Source organism: Octopus sinensis, linkage group LG30, assembly GCF_006345805.1.
Source record: "Octopus sinensis linkage group LG30, ASM634580v1, whole genome shotgun sequence".
In the NCBI taxonomy this organism is placed as follows: Eukaryota; Metazoa; Mollusca; class Cephalopoda; order Octopoda; family Octopodidae; genus Octopus; species Octopus sinensis.
The window spans coordinates 13,003,491-13,018,679 of NC_043026.1; the positions used below are offsets into that span (position 1 = coordinate 13,003,491).

Below are 15,189 nucleotides of genomic sequence, written 5' to 3' on the forward strand. Positions count from 1 at the left end.
TTATTGTGGTTCAATTTCTTGTCTCAGATATCACAGTCCTCCGTTTACAAGTGTGGAACAGATGCAATGTAGATATATTTCCTACTCACCAGTAGAATGTTTGGTATAAAGTCCAAATGAAGAGTGGAGAAGGCTGAAGAAAGTTCGTTGATTGATTTGTTGTTGATTAAAAGCCATTTCCCCTTTTCTGTAAAATTGGGAAAAACCAATTAAAGATGCAATTAACGATGTAAAAAAAAACTGTGATCAGATGAAGGTGAGGGAATACCGACCCTCAAACATGAAGGTTGCCCTGTCTTATCGACAAACATTAACGTTCACCTAATCATGAGATAATTACGATTTAATTAGATTTTGCTGAACTAATTAGAAAGACAAAAACAGGAGTCGGTGTCTTTGATGTTCCTGTCCCTTGTTTGAACGACACCGGTGACTTGTATTAAAAGTCCCCAACATCATATAACGTCAGGAAACCGCTTAAATTGTATCCAACATCACACAAAACAGTTATCATAACTTACAAAGGGAAGGATCTCTGTGTGGTCTTTCGATGTTCTAGAAATAGCAGTCAAGACTCCTTCAAAAATTCTGATGTAACTATAGAAAAATATGAAAACTCGACAAAACAGACACGGCTGGAAAGTATTTTATCATAGGTATTCTGTATAAATCGTTTTGTGTTTTACAACATTTTCCATTTTAAACAATAATTTGAAAATGTACGAAGCAAATACAAAAACACTTCTAACGACAATTCATGTTTCACGCAAACGGGAGTTGTATTTTAAGATAGGAATTTAAAAAAAAAAAATAACGGAATGCGGTCGTAGGATCGCGGTTTTCGATTCCCAGACCGGGCGTTGTGAGTGTTTATTGAGCGAAAACACCTAAAGCTCCACGAGGCTCCGGCAGGGGATGGTGGTGATCCTGCTGTACTCTGTCACCACAACTTTCTCTCACTCTTACTTCCTGTTTCTGTTGTACCTGTATTTCAAGGGGCCGGCCTTGTGTCACGCTGAATATCCCCGAGAACTACGTTAAGGGTGCACGTCTCTGTGGAGTGCTCAGCCACTTACACGTTAATTTCACGAGCAGGCTGTTCCGTTGATTCGGATCAACCGGAACCCTCGTCGTCGTAACCGACGGAGTGCTTCCACATATATTTTCCAAGTATTCAATAAATAAATTCTAATTTTTGTTTGTTTGTTTTCAGCCTCCTTCTCTCTCTCCGTCCTTCTGCACACATACATGTATTATACGCATACATATTCCCTGCACACACACACACGCACGCATGTACGTCAGTGCTTTTCAAACTTTTTGCTGGAGCGGAACCCCAAGGAAACATTCCACTGGCTCGAGGAACCCCTGTGCAATATTTTAATTGTCTTATGCACACATATCTGCACAGGAGAATTAAAAATTACTGCCGATTTTAGCAGTTTTGTAACTTCTTGCGGAACCTACCTAGCAAAGTAAATAAAACACAAAATAAATAATTTTTGGATCTTTTCGGTTTGAACGGCAGTTTTTTCTAGCGGTGTCATAATACTAATAATAAAACATTGTGTACAGTGCTCAGGTGCACTACAACTCATCTAAAGTGTATATATAATCAGGTGTAGTTTCGGCGGATTTCGGAAAGCATGAGGGCCTTAAAGGATGCAGTGTCATGGCAGTCAACAACTGACGCAGGCAGTTTGTTCCATGCTTCAGCAACTCTCAGCGTGAAAAAATGTTTCCGAAAGTCATGGGAGCTGTGTTGTTTTCTGACTTTGTAGGTATGTCCACGTGTGTTGGACACATGGAGATCAAAAAGGTGTTCATATGAAATTGTCACCCATAATTATGACCCTAGTATCGATCTATTGCATTTCAATCTGTTTTAGGGTTAGGAGTGGGGAGAAGGGTATCTTTTTTTTTTCTTCACAAATGTAAATAAACCCAATCCGTTTCTTAAACGAGGGACATTTTTACGTGCCCCCAGAACGGGTACAAAATGGAATTCTGTTTTTATTATGTTTTTCTGGTAATTTTGTATTCAAAAATTTCATTCTGCTCTCTTCTTTGTTTCATAACATTCAACTAACATTTCTATATATTTTTATATTTCTTTTAATCTTTTACTTGTTTCAGTCATTTGACTGCGGCCATGCTGGAGCACCGCCTTTAATCGAGCAATTCGACCCCGGGACTTATTCTTTTTGTAAGCCCAGTACTTATTCTATCGGTCTCTTTTGCCGAACCGCTAAGTGACGGGGACATAAACACACCAGCATCGGTTGTCAAGCAATGCTAAGGGGACAAACTCAGACACACATACACATATATATATATACAAAATCAGAAAATGGAGAAATACATCTAAATTATTAATCAACTACCAGATAATACCCAATCACATACTTTATTAAACCACCACATAAGAACATTAGGGTTAAACATAAAAACATGTATTAATTTTGTTGGGTACTTCACTAGCAGTATATTGGATATATGTTATCCCATGGAGGGTTGAATTTGCAACCCCTATCTCAATTTGTATATATATATATACATATATGCGACAGGCTTCTTTCAGTTTCCGTCTACCAAAGCCACTCACAAGGCATTGGTCGGCCTGAGGCTATAGTAGAAGACACTTGCCCAAGGTGACACGCAGTGGGACTGAACCCGGAACCATGTGGTTAGGAAGCAAGATACTTACCACACAGCCACTCCTGCACCTACGGGACTTTTAATATATGATCAAGATTTGCTGCCTAAGATTTGAAACCAAATCTGCCAAGGAAATCCTCCCCACACCAAATGATTGATGGGGAAACACTTGACCCCACAAGGACCTATGCTGGTCAAAGAAAGGACAGTCCTTTGTTTAGGGTTTGACCTACATTACTGACCATAGTCCATGTAACAGAAAGCACTTCCTGTCTCTTTTTCTCTTGTGCCAGCACTGACCACGGAGCACTTCCCTTTGCCCCTTGCTCGACATACGAAGAGAAGCTTTTCACTACAAGAAAGACAATCCCACCTTTATCCTTTCTTGTCAGCACTGTGCATTCCTTACTCTTTCACTCTCTACTGACAGACAGCAGCTAACCAGTGAGCCAACCATTTTGTCGCTATCACTACAATTACTTCTGTCCCTATAACTGCCTGCCAGGCAAACGAATGAATACATGTAAATAATATTTCTCCTTTCTTGGTGTTGATTCATCGTTTAACGTCCGCTTTCCGTGCTAGCATGGGTTTGCCAGTTCATCTGGGGTCTGGGAAGCCAGGAGGCTGCACCAAGCTCCAGTCTGATCTGGCAGTGTTTCTACAGCTGGATGCCCTTCCTAATGCCAACCACTCCGTGAGTGTAGTGGGTGCTTTTTACGTGCCACCGACACAGGTGCCAGACGAGGCTGGCGAACAGCCACAATCGGATGGTGCTTTTTACGTGCCACCGGTACGGGGGCCAGGTGTGGCTGGCAAACGGCCACAATCGGATGGTGCTTTTTACGTGCCACCGGTACGGGGGCCAGGTGTGGCTGGCAAACGGCCACAATCGGATGGTGCATTTTACGTGCCACTGGCACGGGGGCCAGACGAAGCTGGCAACAGCCACGAATGGATGGTGCTTTTTACGTGCCACCGACACAGGTGCCAGACGAGGCTGGCAACAGCCATGTTCGGATGGTTCTCTTACTTGTCACCGGCACTGGTATCACAGCTGCAATTTCAATTGATGTTGATCGATTTCGATTCTCACTTGCCTCAACAGGTCTTCACAAGTAGAGTTTTGTGTCCCCAGAAGGAAAGATATGCATAAGTGGACTGACACATCCCGGGTTATGGTCTCACTTGTCCTGCTGGGTCTTCCTTTGATATTAACTGGTTACTCTGTTGTGAGAAACTTCAAGTGTTACTTCTACATTAGGTAGTGGGCTACATCATATCAGCGTGATATGGCATGTTGCCTCAGCTGCTACAATGCTTCATGCCAAGTGAAATTATAGTCACAGCTGATGCTGGTAGCACATAGGAAGCACCCTTCAAATGCTGGTCCTCATGCAGGTGATGACAAGCAATCAAGGTAGTTCGTGATATGTCATGCTGGAGAATACCTGTAAAGCCAACTGAAATCATAGTTGTGTGCCAGGAGCGTAACCAGCCCACCTATGCATACCTTTCCTATATTGGACACTAAACTCTGCTTGCAAAAACCTGTTGAGGCAAGTGAAATCGAAATCGAAATCAAATTCGATGACAGACATCCGTCTTAGTTGAGTGCTAAGAGCACCATCCGAGCGTGATCGTTGGCAAAGCGGCTAACTGGGTTCTGTGCTGGTGGCACGTAAAACGCACCATTAAAGCATGAACGTTACCAGTGTCACCTTACTGGCACTGGTGACATGTGAAAAGAACACTCGAGTAGATCGTTGCCAGTGCCACTGGACTGGCTCCTGTGCAGGTGGCACATAAAAAGCACCATTTGAGCATGGCCGCTGCCAGTACTGCCTGACTGGTCCTTGTGCCGGTGGCACATAAAAGCACCCACTACACTCTTGGAGTGGTTGGCATTAGGAAGGGCATCCAGCTGTAGAAACTCAGCTAGATCAAATTGGAGCCTGTTGCAGCCATCTGGTTCGCCAGTCCTAAGTCAAATCATCCAGCCCATGCTAGCATGGAAAGTGGATGTTAAACGATGATGATGATGATATATATATATATGTATGTATGTATATATAGATAGATAGATAGATTCGTGGCACTCCATTGGTTACGATGACGAGGGTTCCAGTTGATCTGATCAACGGAACAGCCTGCTTGTGAAATTAACGTGCAAGTGGCTGAGCATTCCACAGACTCGTGTACCCTTCATGTAGTTCTTGGGGGAGATTCTGCATGACACAGAGTGTGACAAGGCTGGCCCTTTAAAATACAACAGAAACAGGTTAGAAAGAGTGAAAGTTATGGCGAAAGAGTATAGCAGCGTTTGCCACCCTCCACTGCCAGAGCCTCATACACTCACAAAGCCTGGTCTGGGAATCGAAACCGTGATCCTACGACTGTGAATCTGCTGCTCTAACCACTCGGCCATTGTGCCTCCACTTTAGATAGATATATGATATTCTTTTACTCTTTTACTGGTTTCAGTCATTTGACTGTGGCCATGCTGGAGCACCGCCTTTAGTCGAGCAAACTCGACCCCGGTACTTATTCTTTTGTAAGCCCATTACTTATTCTATCGGTCTCTTTTGCCGAACCGCTAAGTGACGAGGACATAAACACACCAGCATCGGTTGTCAAGCAACGCTAGGGGGACAAACACAGACACACAAACACACATATATATATACATATATACGACAGGCTTCTTTCAGTTTCTGTCTACCAAATCCACTGACAAGGCATTGGTTGGCCCGAGGCTATAGTAGAAGACACAGACACACATATTCACACACATATATATATATATATATATGTATATATATATATACGACAGGCTTCTTTCAGTTTCCGTCTACCAAATCCACTCACAAGGCTTTGGTCGACCAGAGGCTATAGTAGAAGACACTTGCCCAAGATGCCACGCAGTGGGACTGAACCCGGAACCATGTGGTTGGTAAGCAAGCTAATTACCACACAGCCACTCGTAAATATAAATGTAGGGCTTCTTTCAGTTTCCGTCTACCAAATCCACTCACAAGGCTTTGGTCGACCAGAGGCTATAGTAGAAGACACTTGCCTAAGGTGCCACGCAGTAGGACTGAACCCGGAACCATGTGGTTGGTAAACAAGCTACTTACCACACAGCCACTCCTGCGCCTATATATATATACACATATATACGATAGGCTTCTTTGAGTTTCCGTCTACCAAATCCACTCACAAGGCATTGGTCGGCCCGAGGCTATAGTAGAAGACACTTGCCCAAGATACCACGCAGTGGGACTGAACCCGGAACCATGGGGTTGGTAAGCAAGCTACTTACCACACAGCCACTCCTGTGCCTATAATTTATTGTTTTTTAATAATGTTGTGAATGGAAGAGGAACTTGAATGGTACACATCAGTTAGGGGGAATCTGAAAGGGGTCTCAAGGAGTAGCATCCCTGCCTTCCTGAGCTAGTTTTCCACCACATTTCTTAAAAACCATGGTAGAGGCCTTGCTTTCGGGACCACTCATGTCAAGAAACTGAAGTTGGGGATAAGCAAGGGCATGCTCCCTGTAGAAAATCCAGCTCCCAAAAAACCTCATGATAGCAAAGGAGAATGGGCACCAGCCAGCCGAAAGTGAGGGCGATTGCTATGGCATTCAGGTAGATCCGGCCACTCCCTTTAACGGGGACAAAACCCAGATTTAAAACACTGGATGATGACATCACCTAACTGAATCAGAAGTGGTTAGGGAGGACAGGGGTTATAATTCACTCCTTTGTTGATTGTAAATGAGTCTGGAGAGTAAGGGTAATTGAACCAGCCAGGATCCCTGGTCTGGTGGTACGTAAAAAGCACTATCCGACTTGTGGCCGATGCCAGCGCCGCCTCGACTGGCTTCCGTGCCAGTGGCACGTAAAATACACCAATCTGACCATGGCCGTTCCCAGCCTCGCCTGGCACCTGTGCAGGTGGCACGTAAAAAGCACCCACTACACTCACGGAGTGGTTGGCGTTAGGAAGGGCATCCAGCTGTAGAAACATTGCCAGATAAGACTGGAGCCTGGTGCAGCCTTCTGGCTTCCCAGATCCCCGGTCGAACCGTCCAACCCATGCTAGCATGGAGAACGGACGTTAAACGATGATGATGATGATGATGAAAAGAAAAAAATGATTGCTGTATTGAATTGAATACCAACTGACAAAGAAATATATTCTAACAAAGATATTAATTTTAAAATTCATCAAATTTTAATAATTTTTTTAATAAAATAGAATTTAGATTTATAAAAACATATTTGCAGATTAAAAGAACAGAACAAAAAAAATGATTTCTAACATAATTTAACCATCATAAAACATTTTATTATATTTCCTAGTTTAACACTTTCGTTACTGTATTTATTTTGAGATGCTCTGAGTTTCTTTCAATTACTTTAAATATAACAAAGAATTTAGTAAAATAACTTAGTTATCATTAAGCTAGTGTTAGGAACACAAATAGTGACTAAGATTTTAATTAAAAACTTATGAAAACAAGATATTTGTACTCAGAGCCAGAGCTGGTTTCAGTTGGGTTGGTATCAAAAGGGTTAAGAACTGTTTCTCTATTATATATTTTAACCCTTTTGTTACCATATTTCTGTTGAGATGCTCTGTGTTTCTTTCAATTAATTTTAAATATAACAAAGAATTTAGTAAAATACTTGGTTACCATTAAGCTAGTGTTAGGAACACAAACTGTGACAAAGGTTTGGAGGAAGATTTTAATTCAAAACTTATGAAAACAAGATATTTGTACTCAGAGCCAGAGCTGGTTTCAGCCGGGTTGGCATCAAAAGGGTTAAAGGTTTCACACAAAGGTGAATTCTTTTGTGTTTAGTCATCACAAGGAAGTAAAGATTTCCTCCATATTTTACGATAATAATGTCTTTTGTCCTCCATGGCTTCGTTTGTGGATAACAACACTAGAACTCTGAGTAAAAGATTTTCCACAGATTTCACAGTGGAAAGGTTTTTCTCCCGTGTGGATCCGTATGTGCCTTGTTAAGTCACTGCTAGACACAAACCATGTCCCACAGATTTCGCAATGGTAAGGTTTCTCTCCCGTGTGACTACGTTTGTGGATATGAAGACCAGAATTTTGCGTGAAAGACTTCCCACAAATGTCACAGTGAAACGGTTTTACCCCCGTGTGTATTCTTAAGTGTTTTTTGAGACCAATATTTGAGACAAAATATTTTTCACATATTTGACAATGATATGGTTTTATTCCAATATGTAGTCTTTCATGAACTACAAGCCTAGATTTCTGAGAGAACGATTTTGAACAAATTTCACAACGATATGGTTTTTCCCCAGAGTGTTGTCTTTCATGGAACGCAAGACTAGATTTATCAGAGAAAGATTTCTCACATATGTCACAATGATAAGGTTTTTCCCCAGTGTGAATTCGTTTATGCGTTGTTAAATTACTGCTCTTCACGAAATATTTCCCACATATTTCACAACGATAGGGGGACTCCCCTGTGTGCATTCGTTTATGTACTGTTAAGCCACTGTTATTAAAAAAGGATTTCCCGCAGATTTCACAGTGATACGGCTTTTCCCCACTATGGATCCGTTTGTGTGTTGTCAAATCGCTATTCGAGACAAAAGATTTCCCGCAGATTCCACAATGATAGGGTTTCTCTCCCGTGTGGATTCGTCTGTGGATTGTTACATCATATTTCCTCACAAATGATTTTCCACACACATCACAACTGAAAGGTTTTTCCCCAGAGTGGATTCGTTTGTGTTTCGTCAGGACGCCATTAGAAATAAACGATTTTGTACAAACTTCACACTGGAATTTTTTTCCTCCACTGTGCAGTCTTTTGTGTGTCATTAAATTATTTTTATAAGCATAATATTTACCACATATTTCACAATGGAAAGGTTTTTCTTCACTGTGGCTACGTTTGTGTTCTTCAAGAAAAGATTGAGCACTAAATGATTCCCCGCATATTTCACAACGAAACCGTTTTTCCTTCTTGTGTATTTCTCTGTGTGTGATGACCTCCTCTTCTGAAGGGAACGTCTGGCTACAAATCTCACAGAAATATTCAGCATCATTTTTCTCTACAGCTTTCTCATTTCCGCCTGCCTCTGTAACTGTATCTACATTGTTAGTAACAGTTGCTTTAGAAGGGTCCAACTGATCAACGTTCTCCATATTATTTCTTGAGCAATTCTTAAAAAGTAGACAAACGTCCGTGCGTTAATCTGTTATGGTTCAATTTCTTGTCTCAGACATCACAGTCCTCCGTTTACAAGCGTGGAACAGATGCAATGTAGATGTATTTCCTACTCACCAGTAGAATGTTTGATATAAAGTCCAAACAAAAAAGGAAGGAGGCTGAGGAAAGTTCATTGACTGATTTCTTGTTGATTAAAAGTCCCCTTTTCTATAAAATAGGGAAAAACCAATTAACGATGTAAAAATGAGATCAAATGAAATATTTAGTCGTGAAGGTGATGGACCAGCGACCCTGAAGCATGTAGGTCGCTCTATCTCATCCAAAAACATTAACGTTTACCTTAACACGAGATAATTACTACATACGATTATAATTAGATCAACTCTGCTAATTAGAAAACCAAACAGTAAACGGTGTTGCTGATAATTTTTCCCTTGTTTGTAGGAGAACGGTGACATATATTAAAAAGTCCCCAACATTTCTCTCTCTATATATATATAAGCTGATGGCAGGTTTGGTTTAGCCTTCAACTAACACTATCTCCTCCGAGACCCTGCGGCGAAAGTTGACCAAAATTGAGAGTGTGATAGAAGAAGGCTTGCTCTTCCTTCCGTAGAAGAAAAAATTCAAATCGGACCACGTTAACACCAAAAATTATTTACATCAAAAAGGTGCTTTTTTTCTATGAAAATCTATGTTTTTTACGATTTTTTTACCGCAGTGTCGCCAGTTTTCGGTGTATTTCAACCAGAAAAATGTTCACTTAAAGAGAATAACAAGCTACATAATGCAAAATTTTGAATCTTTAATATTTTGTCGCATGTACAGAACCCCAAAACTTTGTCGGGGTGGGAATAATGATAGAGGTGTGTAAGAAAAATCATAAATCTTCTAAATTTTTATGATCTTATAAAGCTTCCAGTATCGTTTCGAAGGCCGTGAGGACAAAAAACCATTGCAAAGATTACCGTCATAAACAAGTTAATCCATCTTATTCGGGCTTCTTGAAGCAAAATACCGTGAAAGACGGCAAAGACAGAATGATGGAATCTGTTGGAGACTTGGCTGCTGTTTCTACAAAATCGGAAGACCACGCAGAGGTTCGCTCCTGCGTAAGTAATAATTATTGTGCTGTGTGGTGCTGGATACGATTAAAAACGTAAATGAATAGAATATAACGTGTGTTAAATTATGTTGGGGGATTTTAAAGCTATGTGTCCGATAACGTTTACGCGTGGGGACAGGATATCAACGACACCGCCTGTTGTCAGTGATTCGGCTTAATTGAGTTGAGGTAATTATAATCATTTTGTGTTAATTATCTCGTGCCGAGGTGAATATTAATATTTGTGGATGAGAACAGAGATGCAATAAGAATGACAGACAGAGATGAGATTTGTTGGAAGACATTCTCTTCAGAAGACGAAGTTGTCAAACACAAAGAGATACAGAAGAAGGGAAAACGGTTCCACTGTGAAATATGCAGGAAATCATTTCATAGTAAAAGCCATTTAAAGGGACATCAAAGACTACATACAGGTGAAAAACCCTTTCATTGTGAAATATGCGGGGAATCATTTCGTTCAAATAGTATATTAACAACACACAGAACTGTGCACAGTGGGAGAAAACTTTTCCATTGTGAAATATGTAGGAAAAGTTTTAGCTGCAGTAGTAATCTAAAGGGACATCGAAGAATTCATACAGGGGAGAAACCCTTCCACTGTGAGATATGTGGAAAATCTTTTGCCTGTAAGAGTAATTTAAAGGGACACAAACGAATTCATACAGGAGAAAAACCCTTCCATTGTGAAATATGTGGAAAATGTTTTACCTCTAGTAGTCATTTAAATGAACATAAACGGATTCATACAGGAGAAAAACCCGTCCAATGTGGAATTTGCGGGAAACGTTTTGCCTTTAGCGGTCAATTAAACGATCATATAAGAATCCATACAGGGGAAAAACCCTTTCATTGTGAAATCTGTGGAAAATCTTTTGGTTCGAGTGGTATATTGACAAGACACAAAATTGTACACACGGGGGAAAGACGTTTCCAATGCGAAATCTGTGGAAAATGTTTCGCCACTAAGAATAATTTAAAGAGACATGAATATTTACATACAGGGGAAAAACCATTCCAGTGTGAAATATGTAGGGAATGTTTTACCAGTAAGAGTAATTTAAAGGGACATCAAAGAATTCATACAGGGGAAAAACCCTTCCATTGTGAAATATGTGGAAAATCTTTCCTTCAAAATGAATATCTTGTGCTTCATGAACGTAGTCACACAGGAGAAAAACCCTTTCACTGTAAAGTATGTGCTGTATCGTTTCCTTCTCGTGGTGCATTAACAATACACAAAACTGTACACACTGGCGGAAAACTTTTCCAGTGTGAAATTTGTGGGAAATGTTTTACCCGTAATAGTAATTTAAAGAGACATAAAAGGGTTCATAGAGGAGGAAAACCCTTTCACTGTGAAATATGAGGGAAATCATTTGGTTCTACACAAAACTGTAACCAGTGCTTTTCGAACTTTTTGCTGGAGTGGAACCCCAAGAAAACATTTCACTGGCTCGAGGAACCCCTGTGCAATAATTTAATTGTCTTATGCACACATATCTGCACAGGAGAATTAATTATTACTGTCGATTTTAGCATTTTTGTAACTTCTTGCGGAACCCTGGTTGAAAACCACTGCTGTACACACTGGGGAAAAACCTTTCCACTGTGAAATTTGTGGAAAATCTTTTGCTCAGAGTTCTACTCTCATTGGACACAAATGTCGTCACACAGGAGAGAAACCATACCAATGTGAAATCTGTGGGAAATCATTTCACAGAAATTATGATCTTGAAGCTCACAAACGTAGTCACACTGGGGAAAAACCTTTCCACTGTGAAATTTGTGGAAAATATTTTGCTCAGAGTTCTAATCTCATTGGACACAAACGTCGTCACACAGGAGAGAAACCATACCAATGTGAAATCTGTGGGAAATCTTTTGCTGATTCTGCCTCTGTTGTAATTCACAAACGTGGTCACACTGGAGAGAAACCATTCCGATGTGAAATATGTGGAAAATCTTTCGTTTCTAGCAGTGTCTTAAAAATACACACAGGGGAAAAGCCTTTCCATTGTGAAATATGTGGAAAGTCTTTTAATAAGAATGTTTATGTTGTAGTTCACAAACGTAGTCACACAGGAGAAAAACCTGTAAATTGTGTAAGAAATCTTTTGTCACAAATAGAGTTTTAACAACAGACATAAAAACACACACTGGGGAAAAACCGTTCCACTGTGAAATCTGTGGAGAATCATTTGGTTCTAGGAGTACATTAAGAACACACAAAATTGTACACACTGGGGAAAAACGTTTTCCTTGTGAAATCTGTGGGAAATGTTTTGTCTCTAATAGTGATTTAGACAGACATAAAAGGGTCCATACAGGGGAAAAACCCTTCCAGTGTGAAACGTGTGGTAAATCCTTCTCTGATCAATCTTCTTGTGCACGCCATAAGAAAATACACTCTGGAATAAAAGAGAATAATTGTGAAATATATGGGAAAGAATTTCTTCATAAGTTTCAAGTTGGAGTTCATAGACGAATTCACACTGGGGAGAAACGATTCCAATGTGAATTATGTGGGAATTGTTTTGCTTGTAGTAGCACCCTGAAAGCACACAAAAGGGTCCACACTGGAGAAAGACCCTTCCACTGTGAAATATGTGGGAAATCTTTTACTCAGAGTGGTAGTCTAATTGACCACAAATGTTGTCACACAGGAGGAAATAGAATTCCACTGTAAAAGATGTGGAAAATCTTTTACTCAGAGTGGTAGTCTAATTGACCACAAATGTTGTCACACAGGAGGAAATAGAATTCCACTGTAAAAGATGTGGAAAATCTTTTACTCAGAGTGGTAGTCTAATTGACCACAAATGTCGTCACACAGGAGGAAATAGAATTCCACTGTGAAAGATGTGGAAAATCTTTTACTCAGAGTGGTAGTCTAATTGACCACAAATGTTGTCACACAGGAGGAAATAGAATTCCACTGTGAAAGATGTGGAAAATCTTTTACTCAGAGTGGTAGTCTAATTGACCACAAATGTTGTCACACAGGAGGAAATAGAATTCCACTGTGAAAGATGTGGAAATCTTTTACTCAGAGTGGTAGTCTAATTGACCACAAACGTTGTCACACAGGAGGAAATAGAATTCCATTGTGAAAGATGTAAGAAATTTTTGTGTCTTGTAGTGAATTAATGAGAAAAAGATTCATTCTGGAGGGAAACCTTTCAACTGTAAGATATGATGAACCCTTTTCTTTGGAGAACAATTTCATGACAGGGAATAGTCATCAATATTTAACATCACATTTTCCATGCTGGCATGGTTGGACGGTTTGACTGGAGAGCTGCACCAGTTGTCTGTTTTGGCCCTGGTTTCTCTCGCTGGATGCCCTTCCTAATGCCAACGTGAAATGGTGAAACATGTTAGAAATCATTCTTCTCTTCTAATCCACAAATATCATCAAGAGGATGATCTGTTCACTGTTAATTCTTTGGCTGAGACACAATTTCATGAATCATGAGAGACGTTCTTCAGTATTTTAACTTCCACATTTTCACACTTGACTGGGTCAGATAGGGTTTGTTGAGTCAATCACTGTGGTCACGTGACACTCTTCCCAATTCATTACATTCTCAGAGTGGTTGGTGTTGGGAAGGGCATCAGGCCAGAGAAACCATGCCAAGTCAGACTGGGGTCTGGTGCTGCCTTCCAGGTTTCCAACCCTGGTCAAACAGCCCAACCCATGCCAGCATGGACGACGGATTCTAAATGATGATGATTTGCCCCTGATTGGTAGTATTTTGATGAAGGATACTTTTTGCATATCGGTGACACAACTACCATTCTATTAAAAGTGAAATAGACACACATAATCGATGGGCTTCCTTCGGTTTCCATCTCTTATCTACTCACAAGTCTTTGGATAGACTCACTCTTCTGATCTTATGCAATACTAAGCATAACCAAGCCGTCACTAACGCTGGAGGCATGATGAGGATTTGCCCCAGATTGGTAATATTTTGATGGAGGCCACTTTTTGTATACTGGTGACACGAGTACCATACCATGTGAAACAGACATACATACACGATGGGCTTCCTTCAGTTTCCATCTGTCCTATCTACTTACAAGTCTTTAGGTGGGCTCACCGTTCTGGACTTATGTAATTACCAGCTATCAATAATGACAGAGGCATTATTGAAATACGTCCATGATTAAAGATGCTAATGTTTGTATAAGTATTTAAATAAAAATGCCAAAATCACAAGCGAAAAAGCAAATTATTTTTATCTCTCCGCAAATATTATAAAGAACTGATTTTAATATTTTCAATGTTTTATTGTCAGTAATTCACTCATTATTCTTCATTTTGTTATTTTGGACAATAAATACTTCTTAATATTTCATGAATGTCGTAGGTATGTTTGTATTGAAATCCACCAAAACATAGGTATTTTTTTCTTCACATGGGTACCCGGCCAGTGTCTGAGTTGTATAATTGATATAAATGTGAACGAAGGAAGTTTTGTGAAATGGTAGTGAAAAGTAGAGAAAGAGTAAAATTTGATTAAAGAAAACCTGGAAGGGACAGATTGGAACTGGGAAGAGCAAATATTACAGGTAAGTTGACAACGGACATTGAAAAGAAAGTATTATATGTGTAATCCAGTAATGCTAGGATAAAATAGTAATGAAAATGACCACCTGGTTGAAAGGCATAACATTTATAATGAGTAACAAAAATAAATCACTTGGACTCTTTACTTTATTAATGAAGAAGGAGCACTCCGTCGGTTACGACGATGAAGGTCCCAGCTGATCCGATCAACGGAACAGCTTGCTCGTGGAATTAACGTGCAAGTGGCTGAGCACTCCACAGACACGTGTACCCTTAACGTAGTTCTCGAGGAGATAGAGCGTGACAAGGCTGGCCCCTTGAAATACAGGTACAACAGAAACAGGAAGAAAGAGTGAGAGAAAGTTGTGGTGAAAGAGTACAGCAGGGTTCACCACCATCCCCTGCCGGAGACTCGTGGAGCTTTAGGTGTTTTCACTCAATAAACACTCACAATGCCCAGTCTGGGAACCGAAACCACGAGTCCGCTGCCCTAACCACTGGGCCATTGCGCCTCCACTACTTTATTAATATATACATACATATATATATATAATATAAATTAGAGATGAAATCACTACTTACCACACAGCCACCCCTGCGTCTGT

The 15,189-nt window shown here is 40.3% G+C and overlaps 4 protein-coding genes across 4 annotated transcripts in view; 2 read left to right on the forward strand and 2 right to left on the reverse strand.

Moving 5' to 3' along the window:
• The window catches only part of LOC115226589 (zinc finger protein OZF-like), a 414,387-nt gene that overhangs the window by 340,038 nt on the left and 59,160 nt on the right, over positions 1 to 15,189 (reverse strand). The window lies entirely within an intron of this gene.
• LOC115226645 (zinc finger protein 845-like) overlaps positions 1 to 15,189 on the forward strand; it is a 364,992-nt gene that overhangs the window by 283,742 nt on the left and 66,061 nt on the right. The window lies entirely within an intron of this gene.
• LOC115226483 (zinc finger protein 208-like) overlaps positions 1 to 15,189 on the reverse strand; it is a 74,850-nt gene that overhangs the window by 1,434 nt on the left and 58,227 nt on the right. The window contains exons 5-6 of the mRNA XM_029797479.2: positions 7,566 to 8,596; positions 90 to 187 (exon numbers count right to left, since the gene is read on the reverse strand). Of these exons, the coding sequence (XP_029653339.2) occupies positions 90 to 187; positions 7,566 to 8,596 (1,129 nt within the window). The remainder of the gene's footprint in view (positions 1 to 89; positions 188 to 7,565; positions 8,597 to 15,189) is intronic.
• LOC118768467 (zinc finger protein 62-like) overlaps positions 9,646 to 15,189 on the forward strand; it is a 17,576-nt gene continuing 12,032 nt past the window's right edge. The window contains exon 1 of the mRNA XM_036515040.1: positions 9,646 to 10,626. Within this exon, the coding sequence (XP_036370933.1) occupies positions 10,262 to 10,626 (365 nt within the window). The 5' untranslated portion in view covers positions 9,646 to 10,261. The remainder of the gene's footprint in view (positions 10,627 to 15,189) is intronic.